General features: G+C 46.4%; 2 protein-coding genes across 8 annotated transcripts in view; one reads left to right on the top strand and one right to left on the bottom strand.

Annotated features, from left to right (window-relative positions):
* LOC139239133 (dynein axonemal assembly factor 10-like) overlaps window positions 1–17,945 on the bottom strand; it is a 237,527-nt gene that overhangs the window by 102,430 nt on the left and 117,152 nt on the right. The window lies entirely within an intron of this gene.
* Window positions 1–17,945, top strand: part of LOC139239132 (SPARC-related modular calcium-binding protein 1-like) — a 128,235-nt gene that overhangs the window by 58,779 nt on the left and 51,511 nt on the right. For 2 of the 3 annotated variants that reach the window (XM_070867685.1, XM_070867684.1), the window contains 4 exons: window positions 82–274; window positions 2,347–2,429; window positions 3,376–3,472; window positions 5,764–7,994. In XM_070867685.1, coding sequence (XP_070723786.1) covers window positions 82–274; window positions 2,347–2,429; window positions 3,376–3,472; window positions 5,764–6,028 — 638 coding nt within the window. In that variant the 3' untranslated portion in view covers window positions 6,029–7,994. Of the gene's footprint in view, window positions 1–81; window positions 275–2,346; window positions 2,430–3,375; window positions 3,473–5,763; window positions 7,995–17,945 lie in introns of those variants that run through there. The other variant, XM_070867683.1, reaches the window with a different exon arrangement.

Here is a 17,945-nt window from a genome sequence, read left to right as displayed (position 1 = left end):
GGGAAAAGAAATGAAACAAAGTAGGTTTTTAATGGTGGCTTACTGTGTCGTTTGTAACTGTACTTTTTCTCTCCTCACCAGACCAGCCGGTGTCGTGCGAACAGGAGCGTCGAGCTGCCATCGAAGAGGCGAAGCAGCATCAGTACGAGGGGGCTTTTGTTCCGCAGTGCAGCACAGGTGGATTATACAAACAGGTGCAGTGCCACCAAGCCACGGGATACTGCTGGTGCGTTCGTGTTGATTCAGGCCACCCGATCCAAGGCACGACCGCACGGTGAGCACCACAGTGGATAACCGAGGCTAGGGCAAGCTTGAAACGGTGGTGGCCGTGTTGCGACTGGCAACGCGCAGTAAACACTTTGAGTCATGGGTTGTTTAAAATGCGATGGTTGTGGGGGGGGGGGGGGGCGGGGGGGAGTGGGGTTGGCAGGGTACATCATCGGGTGAGGAGGTCAAACTGCACGCCTAGCCTGATCTTCCTAGTGGCTGGTCAAAGCCCAACCTTTGGTGGAAGCAGATTGTGTGATCACCCTCCCTCCCAGTCAGGAAATTTTATGCGACGTTGTAAGAAATTGTGGATTGGAAGAAATAACTTGAGACAAAAAAGTCTCTTCAGAATGGTGTTAGAATTGAAGGATTCATTCCATGGTACAATAGCTAAAGCGACTTGAACAGCGTGAACATAAATAACTGATGACAAGCATCTGAAGGCCAAGAATGGCCTGTCTGACTCCAACCTTGGGAGGATAAGGACAGGAGAGATAGGCCTTCAGATGCTATAAACAGGAAAGACATGTGGAGAGGAGGGTTTCATCTAAGAGTTGAGACAAAGAACTTGACATATCATAGATTAAATGGTCCTGTCCATTATTTTACGCTAGGCCCAACCCTAAAAAGAGAATAAATGAGATATCTCAAGAGCTTTTCAGGGCAGACGGTGCAGTGAACAGCTGTTCATGCCAACAGCCATCTGTCCGATCGGGACCAATACCAGCTACTTGTCATGGTCGTATGTCTACTATGTCTATCTGTATTGTGTGTTGTGTTTGACTATATTTGAACTACCGCTCTTTAATAAAACGCCTTGCAATGCCTAAGACCCTTTGGGTAAGCTGTGTGACCTCTGATCCTAATCTTACAATGTGAGGGAAACAGGTGCAAAAATAAACATGTGAGAGCAGAGGGAATGCAATTCTTGTAAATATTGAAACATGTAAATTGTCCCCAGTAGAGTGAATTCTGTTGCTTGTTGTGTGGAAATCGAATCTTTCATTCAAGTGAAAAGGTGCACCCACCTCCAGTGCGTGACACCTAGTGAGACCCCAACATTGAAGCACTGCCAGACACGAGACTCCCAAAGCAAGCGCTCTACTCCGAACTCCTTCACAGCAAGCGAGCCAAAGATGGGCAGAGGAAACGTTACAAGGACACCCTCAAAGCCTCCCTGATAAAGTGCAACATCCCCACTGACACCTGGGAGTCCCTGGCCAAAGACTGCCCTAAGTGGAGGAAGTGCAGCCGGGAGGGCGCTGAGCACCTCGAGTCTCGTCGCCGAGAGCGTGCAGAAACCAAGCGCAGGCAGCGGAAGGAGCGTGCGGCAAACCAGTCCCACCCACCCCTTCCCTCAATGACTTTCTGTCCCACCTGTGACAGGGACTGTGGCTCTCGTATTGGACTGTTCAGCCACCTAAGGACTCATTTTTAGAGTGGAAGCAAGTCTTCCTCGATTCCGAGGGACTGTCTATGATGATGATAGTGAGAATCTATCCTAATATCGCCTAATGTGGCTCGGTGTCAGATTTTGTCTGATTACGCTCCTGTGAAGCGACTTGGGATGGTTTACAACATTAAAGGCGTTATATAAATGCAAGTTGTTGTTGTTGAGGTCTCACACTTTAATTTGAGAGAGAATCACCAGCCTGCAATCGTTCCCTAATTGACAAATCACCGTGAAAGAGACAGGTAGGTTAAAATGGTTTCATTCGGCAAGTAAGAAGTGTTGGGAATGGTAAGTAACATGAATACCTCTGGAGTGTGAAGGTGAGCAGTACAACTCACCATAAGATGTCTGAGTGCATTGCCACCATCCTCCTTGCAATAGTAAGACACTTTACCCCATTGGACAATACTTCCATCAGTTGGAGGTGCACAGATTCACAGCAATACTCGTCCCTCGATTCAAAGAATTAGAGAGATGAAAGGTGAGTTGAACAGTTCAAAATAGGAAGGGAATTGATTGGAATATGAGCAGACGAATTCTGCAGGGAAGTCTGGAGACAACCTGAAGTTCTTGAAGTCAATATTCTGGCCAGAGGATTTCAACTTGCTCTACCATTCTCTCTGCAGTAATCAGACACCGGACTGCGGCAGCGGTGCAAGGTCGAAAATCTCTGAGATGGGCCCCCTGTTCAGGGATAGGAAACTCCAGGGTGAGTAAAAGTTATCCCAGTTCTAACTTGTTTGGTATGAGAATTTTTATAAAAATTCATTCACAGGATGTGAGCGTTGCTGGTGAGGCCAGATATTGCCCATTCCTAATTGCCCCTTGAGAAGGTGATGGCGAGCTGCCATTTCAGAGGGCAGTTAAGAGTCAATCACATTGCTGTGGTTCTGGGGTCACATAAAGGCCATACTGAGTAAGGGCAGCAAATTTCCTTCCCTAAAAGGTCATTGAACCAGATGGGTTTTTACAACAATCCAGTAGTTTCATACTGACACTGGCTTTTTATTCCAGATTTATTTAATTAACAATTTAAATTCCCCAGCTGCCATGTTGAACTCTTGACCCCGGATCATTAGTCCAGACCTTTGGATTACTGGTCCAGTAACATTGCCACTATGCTACCGCTCCCCTAATGTCAAAGAAAGAAAGCCAAGTCATAGACGATGGCCAGTGTGTTATGTTTACAACAGTGAAACGCAAGTCATTGGTCAGCCTGATCTGCAGAGACATCTGTAGTTGGACCAGGCTAGCTGTGACATTCCATTATATGTGTCATTCTGGCTCAGTGGTCGCACTCTTGCCTCAGAGTCATCAGGTTGTGGGTTCAAGACCCACTCCAGGATTTGAGCTCATAATCTAGCTTGATACTCCAGGAATGGAGTGCTGCATCATCAAAGGTAACTTTCAGAGGAAATGTTAAACTGAAGTCCCAGTTCAGATTGATGTAAAAGACCTCGTGCCACTTTTCTGAAGAATACCGAGTTCCCCTGGTGTCTTGGCCAATACTACCAAAAGCAGATTAACTGGGTATTCATCTCATTTGCTGGTTGTGGGATCTTGCTTTGTTCAAATTGGCCGCTGCATTTGCCTAGAAGTGTCGGGGAGAGTCCTAAAGCATGTTGCGATGACCTGCTAATGTTTATGTGTCTCAGGTTGCCCTGGTGGTAAGAAGACTGAGTTTGTAACAGGACTGTTGAAGTCCCTCATCATGGACATGGCCCAATCTGGTTCCCATCTAACATGGAGAAGGTATAGTCCAATTGTATTTAAGAAGACTTAAAGGGGAAAGGAGGTAGCTTCCATGAAGTCCTGACTTGGTTGCACACTTTTCTTGTTTACTGATGAAGCGTAAATGTGACCGGAATAGATGCTAACCCAATGTGTCTTATAATCCATTAAACGCAAGTGCATGCAATTGAATCTTGCTCAGACTAATGGGGTTCTGTGTGAAACAGGTTGGGGCAGTGTCAACCCAATTCCTATTGGGTGTGGGTTCACAGCACAAAATCTACTCCCTAATTCAGCACAAATTGGCACCAAGTTGGCAATCTCATTCATACATGCATAAGAATGGCTGGTGTGGGAAATGGAAATGCCATACTGATGCTGTCGGGTTGCACTTTGTTGTAAACGGAATGCTTTTGAGGTGCATTGTTGGGGCAGTGCAGAGCTTTGATTTGCATCTAACCCATGAGGTATTTGAGCTGGGGAGTGCTTGATACTGACACTGGTGGCAGTCATTTCCCGGGAACCATGTGCGAGTAGCGGGGCAAGTTTCTCTGAAGAGTAACCTCCAGTCAAAAAGTGGGAAAATGCTTCATTCCTCAGTCCTGACATTGCAAATCTTGGTAAGTTCCGGTTAGATGGTCCACACAATCTGCTGTGTCACAGAGATATTTCTGCTTCTCTCTCTGGTTATTCTTTGATGTATTTGGTTGGGAATTCCCCCAGAGCTGCTCCTGTCCTGCCATCATACATCCTTTATCTCTAATACAAGTTCAAGGACTGTGAAACACTGAACACATCTGGCTAATTCTCCTTATTAAATCAAGTCAACGAGATAATAAAACAGAACGACTTGCATGCAGTGTTTACGATATAGGTACTAACTTTACTCACATACCCGAGGACTCCTTCAAGGAGAGCACAAGCGTGTCGTCTTAACTGTTTACGCTAACCTCAGCAAGACCAGATTAGAAGTCCCCAGGAGCTCTAGTCTGTTGTATTTTTATAGGTTTCATTACGTAGGACAACTGTGGGTTTCATATGTCATCATGTTCTGTAAGTATGCTGTTGATACAGCTGTTATCATTTAGTATTAAGCTTAGTTGTTAACATTTGTTGTGCATGCCTTTGATATCTTATCTCATTTAATCTTCATTCCAAAAGGAGTCTTTCAGCATTGAAATTCCTTTCTCACACTTTCTGCGAGATTTTTTTATAGTTGTGAAATCGAGATGAAGGGCCAAAGCTAAATAGAGTAGGATAAAAGATGAGAAATATTGGGCGTGAAATCCCGGCCTTGCTGGGTCTGTACGGCGAGGCCTCGCATGCGCCGAAAATCGGCTTTTCCAATCTGTCGAGATATCTCTTGACAGACCTTCCACATCCCTGGAAGAAGGACATCCGTGTGAGTGAGATTGGGCTACTTGCCCATCTCTTGACCAGCAAATGTCTTTCAAACTCTTACACCTGGTAAAAGCAGTGTAAGAGTTTTAAAACATATAAAAACAACATTTAAAAACACAGTTTTATGTTAAAACCCTGTCCATTAAGGTAAGTTTATTTTAAAACCTATTAAAGCACATTAAAAAAAAATCTAAAAAATATTTTTTTTCTAAAACATTTAATTTTAATTTCAATTAATTTTAAATATGTGAGATTTTTTTTTCATTTATTATGTTGTGTTTGGGGTGTTATTCTCATTGATAGTAATGGGAACTCGTAAAATCGGAGTTCCTATTGCTATCAATGAGAATACTGTACCGTGATTGGTTGTCCAAGCCCACGTGACTCCAGCTTCTCCACCCATATCTCGAAGACGGGGATGCGCTGCGATGCGCGGGAAAAGAAGGCCTCCAACCGGAATTGAAGGCACCTCCGGGACCGCCTAGTACATTCGTAGATAAATTTTGGGTCGGAGGCGTTTGTCCGAATGAAGCCCCGGACCGGAATTTCAGGGCCATTACAATGACTGCCAAGATATGGGAGCAATATTCTAGTCTGACTAGGAGTATGTTTTTACTTAATTAATTCTGTGGATATGGGTGCCGCTGGCAAGGCCAGCATTTATTGCACACCCCTAGTTGCTCTCCAGAAGGTGGCGGTGAGCTACCTTCTTGAACCACTGCAGTCTGTGTGGTGAAGGTACTCCCACAATTGAGGTTGGGTGGAAGTTCTGGGATTTTGACCCAGCCACGATGGAGTGCTGAGACCTTGATTTAGATCGAGTGATTCCTCACTCAGCAGGAATCAATCCTGAGACTTTCTGGTCTGTATGGCCATATAGTAGATGTGTCTTCTGTTTTTTTCTTCTACAGAGTTTCTGAAGGATCGACTGGTTTCCTTTTGGAGGACCGCGCCATTCGCTGGTACTTTGGGCGACTGGACAAGGACTTCAACAATGAGATCTCTGAGAAAGAGCTGAGGCCCTTTAAGGTTTACCTGAGGAAGAATGCCAAGCCGAGGAAGTGCACCAGAAAGTTCATAGAATACTGTGACCTCAACGGCAATAAGTCCATTTCCCTGCACGAGCTGAAGGGATGCTTGGGGTTCATCAAAAGCAGAAGTAGGCCTATGTTTTAATAACTTTCCATCTTCATGTTCATCAAAGATGTTAATGCTGGGAAATGGGGAATAAGGGTATGGTAGTTTGGTGGTTATGTTACTGGATTAGTAAGTCAGAGATCTAGACTAATAATTCAGTGGGTTGGAGCCTGATTTACTTCTTTGAATATTGCAAGCCCCCTCTCCCAAGCTTGCCTGTTATCAAGTTTCTCAATTGCAATAAGAAAATATAGTGTAAATAGTCTGGGACAATGCCCAAGCCAATTTTACCCTGTCATGTACCAAATACCCATGGTCATCTCACAATGCTTCCACAGTGATGAGTGGATTGACTGTCACTATGTTGTGGAAGCCCTACAGAAACAGTATAATGAAGGTCAAAGTCGCCAAGGTGAAGGTCAGTTTTTGACCTATTGCTCCATTTTTGCCAGAAGTTATGGACCTTTTTAAATAGTAAATATTTTAGCTGTCTGCTGTTATCCTCCTCCTGCATGATTGAAACAAAAACATCCTTCTTTCCAGCAACATCCGTTAAGTTGTATATTGCTTCAGTGTTTGTTTGCTTACACTGCCTCACAGGACAACACTGTTTAACAACGGTAGAGAAGCCTGTAAATATTTGTGTTTTGCCCTGTCACTTCCCAGTACAGAATGAGAGTTATGATGAAGTGCGGATGGTAAGAACCTTGGGGAGTGAAGGGATCACATCTGTAACCGACTCTAATGACCTTTTGTTCTATTCACTGCTACTTATCCAATCTAGTTCAGGCACTTGGGATTTGGGAGCTTCAGATTCATACACAACACACGTACCCCCCCCCCCCACACATGTCTACACATACACACACTCACTCCCCCTTCATGGGTTCTTTGCTTAAGAATTCATAGCAACACATTGCTATTAAGAACTCGTGGTTTATTAGCAAAGGTTCAACAATCACACTACATATTATGGTTCATCCACCAGGCTCACAACCACCTGCCCCATCGTGGATCCCCTGAACCCAACTGGCTGGGGTTTTATTGAGTCTTGTGAACGTCACGTGACTGGCTAAGCCACTCCCAACTCAACAGCCCCACAAACCTGTGAGCATCCTTACTGGGGCATACATTACATACAAACACAGCCTAAACTTCACCTCCATACAGTTTACTGTTTGGGGCCCAGTAAGTACTATGTTTAGGCCTCATTTAACATAGGACACGCAGCCAGGAGACTTTCATGCTATCAGATCATGATCATGAATCTCTCCCATCTGTGTATCACATGTTGCAATCATGCTAGTAATTCCTGGCATTTCTCTTTCATTGGAGAGTGAGAGTGTAAGGGAAAGGTATGGAAGTCGAGATATTCCAGCCTCCATACTGGTCGGGAGAGTCCTCTGTTTCAATACAGGGTTTTCACTATCACTATGAATGATGGGATAGCCCTGCCTCCACTGCTGCCTCTTGCATCCACTACGTGCCCGGGAAGAGAAAGAACTGTAACTTACGTTGCCTCTCAGAAACAGCCTAATGCACCACATACAAAGAATTATCTTGACAAGCAGCCACTGTTCAGAAATCTGCCAGCCCAGCTGTTTAAAAGAAAGGAATCGCAAAAAAAGAGAAAAATGAAAAGAAGGGCAGGGAAAAGGGGACATGGGAGAAGAAGGAGGCTGCTTTGCTGGCTCTTGGGGCCCATGTGACGGACTTAGTGTTGCCGCTGTTTGCTAACTCGGGTAGACTGCTCGCAAACGTAAATCATCCCCAGGGTCCGGCCCGTGTTGACACCTCGCTGCAACCAGTCCCCTGCAGGATCTTCACTTGGCGGCAATTGGCTGCAGATAATTGTCTAATCGGAAGGTTTGAGGTCAGCAGCCTTTCAAAGCCTTGTTCTAACCTGGATATCTGTTTGTACACATTTTTCTGGTTAAACATTTCGCACATACAGTAACAAATGTCGGCGAGCTCATAAATAAAAAATGCCACGTGATTTAATAAATCTTGTGCGTTTGAGGAGAGTAAGAATGTGATGAGTGATTAAGTGCACACAAAATTAGTTCAGTTTCTTTGGGAGTAGAAGGTAGAATTTGACAGTATCTATTGTGTTCCTAACACACATGAGACTGCACACAGGGAGGTTAAAGTAACAGTGACCTCAGTCTTTATCAAGACACTCCAGAGTGAGGAACAGGCCTGAGGGGCCGGCTTATATACAGTGCTCCCAAGGGATCCCAGCATCCCTTGGGACTTCAGGGGATGCGCTCCCTGGTGGCGGAACATGGGAGTGCATGCTTCACAGATACGCAACATCACTCCCCACCCCCCCCCCCAAAGTCAAAGAGAAAACTATTTACAAGGTGAGGTGGTCAGGAGCCTTTCTTTCCCTGGTGGACCGCCTCGGTACAAATGTCTGTTCTGGTGTGTTGGCTGTGCCCTCGCTGGGCTGGCGTGTTGTTGGCCCTGCAGGGCTGTGGGTAAGCCTGGCCTTGCTGGGCTGTTGGGTTTGATTTCCTGGTCCGGCATGGTGTCGTTGATCCTTTGGGTGTGTGTTGTGGGCTCGAAAAAGGTGGTGCCTGCTTTGGGTTGTTCAGGGCAGTCTGTGAACCGCAGCCTCGTTTGGTCCAGGTGCTTTCTGCAAATTTGTTCATTGTCTAGTTGGACTACAAACACCTTCTTTAGCTATCACCCCGTGCCCGCGATCCACTTGGGACCATGTCCATAGTTTAGCACATACACAGGATCATTCAGATCAATTCTCCGTGACACAGTGGCACGACCATCGTTTACATTTTGTTGCTGCCACCTGCTCTCTACCTGATCATGCAGGTTGGGGTGAACCAGCAAGAGTCTGGTTTTAAGTGTCCTTTTCATGAGTAGCTCAGCCGAGGGCACCCCTGTGAGCAAGTGGGGTCTCGTGCGGTATCTGAGCAGTACTCGGGACAGGCAGGTTTGGACTGTGGCTTCTGTGACTCGTTTAAGGCTCCGTTTGATTGTTTGTACTGCCCGCTCTGCCTGTCCATTGGAGGCTGGTTTAAACGGAGCCGAGGTGGCATGTTTGATTCCATTGCGGGTCAGGGAGACTAGAACTAGGGGGCACAGCCTCAAAATACAGGGGAGCCAATTTAAAACCGAGTTGAGAAGGAACTTCTTCTCCCAGAGGGTTGTGAATCTGTAGAATTCTCTGCCCAGGGAAGCAGTTGAGGCTAGCTCATTGAATGTATTCAAATCACAGATAGATAGATTTTTAACCAATAAGGGAATTAAGGGTTATGGGGAACGGGCGGGTAAGTGGAGCTGAGTCCACGGCCAGATCAGACATGATCTTGTTGAGTGGCAGAGCAGGCTCGAGGGGCTAGATGGCCTACTCCTGTTCCTAATTCTTATGTTCTTATGTCATGAATTCTTTAAATTCGGCACTGGTGAAACATGGCCCGTTGTCACTGACCAGTATGTCAGGCAGGCCGTGGGTGGCAAACATGGCCCTCAGGCTTTCAATGGTGGTGGTGGCGGTGCTTCCCGACATTATTTCACATTCAATCCATTTTGAAAAAACATCCACCACCACCAGGAACATTTTACCGAGAAACGGGCCCGCATAGTCGACATGGATCCTCGACCATGGTCTGGAGGGCCAGGACCACAAACTTAGTGGTGCCTCTTTGGGCGTATTGCTCAACTGAGCACACATGCTGCATTGCTGTACATAGGACTCTAAGTCAGAGTCGATACCGGGCCACCACACGTGGGATCTGGCTATCGCTTTCATCATTACTATACCCGGGTGTGTGCTGTAGAAATCCAAGATGAACGTCTCCCTGCCCTTTTTGGATAGCACTACGCGGTTACCCCACAACAGGCAGTCTGCCTGAATGGACAGCTCGTCCTTTCGCCGCTGGAACGGCTTGATTAGCTCTTGCATTTCAATGGGGATGCTGGCCCAGCTCCCATGCAGTACACAATTTTTTACTAGGGACAGCAGAGGATCTTGGCTGGTCCAAGTCCTAATCTAGCGGGCCATGACAGGTGATTTATCATTTTCAAACGCTTCCATGGCCATCAACAAGTCTGCGGGCTGTGCCACCATCAACAAGTTTGCAGGCTGTGCCATTTCCACCCCCATGGTGGGCAATGGTAGCCGACTGAGAGCATTCGCAGTTCTCGGTGCCTAGCCTGTGGCGGATGGTATAGTTATATGCTGATAGCGCGAGTGCCCACCTTTGTGTGCGGGCTGAGGCATTAGTATTTATCCCCTTGTTTTCTGCAAACAGAGATACGAGAGGCTTGTGATCGGTTTCCAGCTCAAATTTGAGGCCAAACAGGTACTGGTGCATTTTCTTTACCCCGAACACACACGCTAATGCCTCCTTCTCAATCATGCTGTAGATTCTCTCAGCCTTAGACAAGCTCCTGGAGGCATAGGCGACAGGTTGCAACTTCCCCGCAACGTTAGCTTGTTGTAATACACACCCGACTCCGTACGATGACGCATCACATGCTAGCACAAGTCTTTTACACGGATTATACAATACAAGCAGCTTGTTGGAGCATAAAATGTTTCTGGCTTTCTCAAAAGCAATTACTTGTTTTTTTTCCCCATACCCAGTTCTCACTTGTACGCAATAACACATGTAGGGGCTCTAAGAGGGTGCTTAACCCCGGTAGGAAGTTACCAAAATAGTTGAGGAGTCCCAGGAACGACCGCAGCTCCATGACGTTCTGTGGCCTGGGTGCGTTCCTGATAGCCTCTGTCTTGGTGTCTGTGGGCCGAATGCCGTCTGCTGCGATCTTTCTCCCCAAAAACTCCACTTCTGTTGCCATGAAGACGCATTTCGACTTCTTCAACCACAGCCTTACGCGATCCAGTCGCTGGAGGACCTCGTCCAGGTTTTGTAGGTGCTCGACGATGTCCCGACCCGTGACCAATGTGTCGTACTGAAAAACCGTGCGTGGTACCGACTTGAGTAGGCTCTCCATCTTTCTCTGGAAGATCGATGCAGCCGACCGAATTCCAAACGGGCATCTGTTGTAGATGAACAGTCCCTTGTGCGTGTTGATGCAGGTGAAGCCTTTCAAAGACTCCTCCAGCTCCTGCGTCATGTCGGCCGAAGTCAGGTCGAGTTTGGTGAACGTCTTGCCTCCTGCCAGCGTTGCAAATAGGTCGTCTGTCTTTGGTATCGGGTATTGGTCCTGTAGTGAGAAACGATCAATCGTTACTTTATAATCGCCGCAAATCCTGACCGTGCCATCACTTTTGAGTACTGGAACAATCGGGCTGGCCCAGTCGCTGAATTCTACTGGGGAGATGATGCCCTCGCGTTGCAGCCTGTCCAGCTCGATTTCCACTCTCTCTCCCTCATCGTGTGAGGTACCGCTTGCGCCTTGTGGTGAATGGGTCGTGCCTCTGGGGTCAAGTGGATCCGCACCTTTGCCCCGGAAAAGTTTCCAATGCCTGGCTCAAAAAGGGAAGGAAATTTGTTAAGAACCTGGATATATGAGGCCTCATTGACATGTGATAGCGCTTGGATGTCATCCCAGTTCCAGCGGATTTTGCCAGCCAGCTCCATCCAAGCAATGTGGGGCCATCGCCCGGGACAATCCAGAGTGCAGTTCGTGCACCGTGCCCTCGTAGGTGACCTTGACCATGGGCGCTGCTCAGGACAGTGATGAGCTCTTTGGTGTAAGTTCTCAGTTTCGTGTGGATGAGGCTCAGGGCTGGTCTGAGTGCCTTGTTGCACCACAGTCTCTCAAACATCTTTTTACTCATGATGGATTGGCTAGTGCCAGTGTCCAGTCCCATGGTTACGGGTAAGCCATTCAATTTTCATTTAGCATTATAGGTGGACATTTCGTTGAAAATGTGTGCACCCCGTGTACTTCAGCATCTGCCTCCTCTCTCTGAGGCTCAAAATTATTTTGATCCACCATGGACCGATCTTCCTCTGCCACGTGGTGGTTAGCAGGTTTTGCAGAGCTTGCAGCTCGACTGCAAGCTTGTTGGAGGTGCCCCATTGTTCCACAGCTCTTGCAAACATACCCTTTGAAGCGGCATAAATAGGCTGAATGGAAGCCTCCACAACTCCAACAAGGTGTGAATTGCCTTGCATTCATCCTTTGTTGCGGATTCTGAGTCATCTGGGTCACCTGATGCCTGCTGGCAGTTGCAGACTCGTGGTTTCTGCCCTGTATATTTCTGCTCGCAAACACAGTTCCAGTTAATTTATGAACATTGCTAACACTTGTGTGCTGAGAGATTTGTTTGGTGTTATCACTGGTGGACATAAACGCCTGTGCTATCGCAATGGCCTTACTGAGGGTTGGTGTCTCTACAGTGAAAAGTTTTCGTAGGATGGTCTCGTGGCCAATGCTCAGTACAAAAAAGTCTCTGAGCATCTGCTCCAGGTAGCCATCAAACTCGCATTGTCCTGCAGGTTGCCTTAACTCGGCGACGTAGCTCGCCACTTCCTGATCTTCAAATTGCTGGCACGTGTAGAACCAATACCTCGCCATCAGCACGCTCTCCCTCGGGTTAAGATGCTCCTGAACCAATGTTCCACTTATATGTGGGTTTCACTGGAGCCAGAAGATTCTTCATAAGGCTGTAGGTCGGTGCCCTGCAGACCGTCAGGAGGACCGCTCTCCTTTTTCAGCGCTTCCTTCTCTGTCCAACTCGTTGGCTACAAAGTACTGGTCTAGCCGTTCGACATAAGCTTCCCAGTCCTCACCCTCCGAGAACTTCTCCAGGATGCCCACAGTTTGCTGCATCTTTGCGTTGGATTCGTATATCCGTCGCCAGTTATTGTGTTCCCAACAGAAATGAGACTGCACAGGGAGGTTAAAGTAACAGTGACCTCAGTCGTTATTCAGACACTCCAGAGTGAGGAACAGGCCTTAGGGGCTGGCTTATATACAGTGCTTCCAAGGGATGCTGGGATCCCTTGGGACTTCATAGAAACATAGAAAATAGGTGCAGGAGTAGGCCATTCGGCCCTTCGAGCCTGCACCGCCATTCAATGAGTTCATGGCTGAACATTCAACTTCAGTACCCCATTCCTGCTTTCTCGCCATACCCCTTGATCCCCCGAGTAGTAAGGACTACATCTAACTCCTTTTTGAATATATTTAGTGAATTGGCCTCAACAACTTTCTGTGGTAGAGAATTCCACAGGTTCACCACTCTCTGGGTGAAGAAGTTTCTCCTCATCTCGGTCCTAAATGGCTTACCCCTTATCCTTAGACTGTGACCCCTGGTTCTGGACTTCCCCAACATTGGGAACATTCTTCCTGCATCTAACCTGTCTAAACCCGTCAGAATTTTAAACGTTTCTATGAGATCCCCTCTCATTCTTCTGAACTCCAATGAATACAAGCCCAGTTGATCCAGTCTTTCTTGATAGGTCAGTCCCACCATCCCGGGAATCAGTCTGGTGAACCTTCGCTGCACTCCCTCAATAGCAAGTAGCAAGAATGTCCTTCCTCAAGTTAGGAGACCAAAACTGTACACAATACTCCAAGTGTGGCCTCACCAAGGCCTTGTACAACTGTAGTAACACCTCCCTGCCCCTATACTCAAATCCCCTTGCTATGAAGGCCAACATGCCATTTGCTTTCTTAACCGCCTGCTGTACCTACATGCCAACCTTCAATGACTGATGTACCATGACACCCAGGTCTCGTTGCACCTCCCCTTTTCCTAATCTGTCACCATTCAGATAATAGTCTGTCTCTCTGTTTTTACCACCAAAGTGGATAACCTCACATTTATCCACATTATACTTCATCTGCCATGCATTTGCCCACTCACCTAACCTATCCAAGTCACTCTGCAGCCTCATAGCATTCTCCTCGCAGCTCACACTACCACCCAACTTAGTGTCATCTGCAAATTTGGAGATACTACATTTAATCCCCTCGTCTAAATCATTAATGTACAATGTAAACAGCTGGGGCCCCAGCACAGAACTTTGTGGTACCCCACTAGTCACTACCTGCCATTCTGAAAAGTACCCATTTACTCCTACTCTCTGCTTCATGTCTGCCAACCAGTTCTCAATCTACGTCAACACACTACCCCCAATCCCATGTGCTTTAACTTTGCACATTAATCTCTTGTGTGGGACCTTGTCGAAAGCCTTCTGAAAGTCCAAATACACCACATCAACTGGTTCTCCCTTCTCCACTCTACTGGAAACATCCACAAAAAATTCCAGAAGATTTGTCAAGCATGATTTCCCTTTCACAAATCCATGCTGACTTGGACCTATCATGTCACCTCTTTCCAAATGAGCTGCTATGACATCCTTAATAATTGATCCATCATTTTACCCACTACCGATGTCAGGGGATACGCTCCCTGGTGGCGGAACATGGGAGTGCATGCTTTACAGATACACAACAGTATCGTTGGAAGGATGGATACCTGCACATTAAAGCTTTACATTTTTTTTTATCACTTTGAGTTCTCTTACATTTTTTATCCCAAGAGGATGAGCCATAGGCAGATCCATAACACGCAGCTTGCATTCATGTAATATTGCATTTTGTTTGATAACGCCTTTGGACGTTTTACTACATTAAAGGCACTGTATAAATACAAGTTGTTGTTGTTGCATCTCTTGGTGCTTTATAAAGGAAGCGTCAGGCCCTGGACAGGGGCTTGGCAGGGGTTTTAGGAAAGTGACCAAGGCACGCTGGAATAAGTTGGTTTTCAGGGGAGAGCTTGCAGTGTGCAGGGACTTAGGGACAGGTGTAGGTTCCAGGGTGATGACTGAAGGCTCTGTCATGTTGGTTAGTCTCCTGTGCCTAGTTGCTCCTGGTGAAGCAATGCCTCGATTTTCAAAATTCTCATCCTTGTTTCCAAATCCCTCCATGGTCTCGCCCCCTCCCCATCTCTGTAATCTCCTCCAGCCCCGCAATCCCCCGAGCTATCTGCGCTCTCTAATTCTGATCTCTTTAGCATCCGTGATTATAATCGCTCCACCATTGGTGGCTGTGCATTCTATTGCCTCGGTCATAAGCTCTGGAACTCCCTGCCTAAACCTCTCCCCATCTCTATCCTCCTTCAAGATGCTCCTTAAAACCTACCTCTTTGATCAAGCTTATGGTCACCTGCCCTAATTTCTCCTTTTGTTGCTCGGTGTCAAATTTTTTGTCCCATAATACTCCTGTGAAGTGCCTTGGGACGTTTCACTACGGTAAAGGTGCTATATAAATACAAACTGTTGTTGTAGTGGAACATGAGGCAACCCATTTCTTCCACTGTTCAGAGCAAGATATTTGCCTCCGATCAAAGTACCATCTCGCCTCACATCCAGCAGATTGCGGTGCTCCACGGTTGATGTTTATACTTGCCAGTCTGCAACACGCCCATCTGGTCTTTGGGTCGTTTCCGTAATGTGGGGACATTTTTACATAGGCAGATCGTTCCAAATACCCCTTCTCCACTCTTTGCTGCATCAAGAATTGGTCCAATTTGCTTCTGAGTACTTCAGCAAAGTCAGTTTTTTGTGCAGGAGATGATAATCTATTCCATGTGTGAAGAAGCTATTCATTAAATGCAGTTGGCTGCTCCTTCAGCTCATGATCCTACCCACTAGTTCCGTTTCTGGTTTTGCAAAGTATTTCTCTACATCCACTGTAATAATCTTCTTCATTATTCTAAAAGCTTGGATTTTATATTCACAGGAAAAAATATGCCGTTCGGCCCATCATGTCCATGCCAGCCCACCTCGGAAATTTAATTCAAACATAGAACACAAGAGCAAGGAAATTATGCTTGAACTGTGTACAACACTAGTTAGGCCACAGCATGCAGTTCTGGTCACCACATTACAGGAAGGATGTGATTGCACTGGAGAGGGTGCAGAGGAGATTTATGAGGATGTTGCCAGGACTGGAAAACTAAACTTATGAGGAAAGATTGGATAGGCTGGGGTTGTTCTCCTTGGAATAAATGAGGCTGAGTGAAGATTTAATTGAGGTGTATAACATTATGAGGGGCCTAGATAGAGTAGATAGGAAGGACCTATTTCTCTTAGCAGAGGGGTCAATAACCTGGGGGCATAGATTTAAAGTAGTTGGTAGAAGGATTAGAAGGGAGATGAGGAATCATTCTTTACCCAGAGGGTGATGGGAGTCTGGAACTCACTGCCTGAAAGGGTGGTAGAAGCAGAAACCCTCATCACATTTAAAAGGTACTTGGATGTGCACTTAAAGAGCCATAACCTACAGGGCTACGGACCTAGTGCTGGAAGGTGGGATTAGGCTAGGTAACTCTTTGACCGGCACAGACATGATGGGCCAAATGGCCTCCTTCTGTGTCGTAATTTTCTATGATTCACATAGACATGGGCCAAAGGGAGAAAGAGAAAAGATAGGAACTGATCATAATGGAGGGACATGGTATGAATCATTATAGTCAGGGCTTAGGCATGTTCTACTGATGCACAGGAGATAAAGATGCAACAGTTGGGTGGGATCCCAGTCAGCTGAATACAATAGAGACTGTCGAGGATTGGTGCCAGTGAATCCATCCCTGGAGCCACAGCTGGCCATCTGGCACAACGAAAGGACATCTTTTGCACAGCAGACTAAGATGGCAGGGAGAGCTGCCAGAGGTGTGAATCATGGAAATAGTCCTACCAGGCCAAGTGATCATCAGATGAGTTTTTATTACTTTTTAAGAATTAATTTCCTTTGTTTGAATATTGTGGGTGAGCAAAATAGCGATTTAGAGAGGTTCGGGAAAAAAACTCACTCCCCAAGCAGTGGACAGTGCCTGTAGGGACATCTTGCTAGAATGACCCGAGATATCATTTCACCGGGCATCTGTAACAGATGTAGTGCTTTACCAATCCTGTTGGCTCCATAACACACACACACACACACACACCTTACAGTGTGCCCTATAACAGATATTCCATTTGATTTTCACCCAAATGCTTCCATGCCCTTTAAGCCGACTGTGGTAATGGAGTTAGTGCAGCAGTCTGCTCTTGACCGTTCCAGGAACTATGTCTGGTTGCAAACTCTCAGAAAGACGGCGGTGCCCTATTGAGAAACTTTTTTTTTTCTGGTCATTGCAGACCGGGATGTCAGAGGTTCAATCCCTGGTCTGTGCTTGTTTAGCTGGTCTCAGCTACTATAATTGGCCTCAGCGCCCAGGAACGAGGAAATCAGTCACGCTTCCTGTCCCTGATCATCATTCAGTGACAATAGAAGGGGCACTGTGTAAAACTTACAAGGACAAAATAAGATCAGATGCCAGTACAAACTTCTTCATTCAAAGAGTGGTCAACACTTTCGGATGAGACATCAAACGTCTTCCCTCTCATTAAAGATCCCATGGCACTATTCTGAAGAAGAGCAGGGGAGTTCTCCCCAGTGTCATGGGGCCAATATTTATCCCTCAATCAACATAACAAAAATAGATTATCTGGTCATTATCACATTGCTGTTTGTGGGAGCTTGCTGTGCGCAAATTGGCTGCTGCGTTTCCCACATTACAACTGTGAGTACACCTCAAAAAAAAGTACTTAATTGGCTGTAAAGCACTTTGGGAAGTCTTGAAGTCGTGAAAGGTGCTATATAATTAATTCTTTCTTGTTTTTAGTCTTGCAGATAGGATAGTGGAGATAAAAAGCTTATAGATTCTTTCAAGGTCCAAGAATGTGAGGTTCTGTTTCTGTAAGGCTAAGCTCAGAGGTGCTGAGTGGCCCCTTTTATCTCATCATCATCACAGGCAGTCCCTCGAAATCGAGGAAGACTTGCTTCCATTCTAAAAGTGAGTTCTCAGGTGGCTGTACAGTCCAATACAGGAGTTACAGTCTCTGTCACAGGTGGGACAGACAGTGGTTGAAGGAAGAGGTGGGCGGGGAGTCTGGTTTGCCGCACGCTCCTTCTGTTGTCTGCGCTTAATTCTGCATGTTCTCGGTGACGAGACTCGAGATGCTCA

This window comes from Pristiophorus japonicus, chromosome 26 (assembly GCF_044704955.1).
Source record: "Pristiophorus japonicus isolate sPriJap1 chromosome 26, sPriJap1.hap1, whole genome shotgun sequence".
Taxonomy (NCBI): domain Eukaryota; kingdom Metazoa; phylum Chordata; class Chondrichthyes; family Pristiophoridae; genus Pristiophorus; species Pristiophorus japonicus.
The sequence above is the reverse complement of the archived record's forward strand: the minus strand, read 5'-3'. Positions and strand labels throughout refer to the sequence as shown.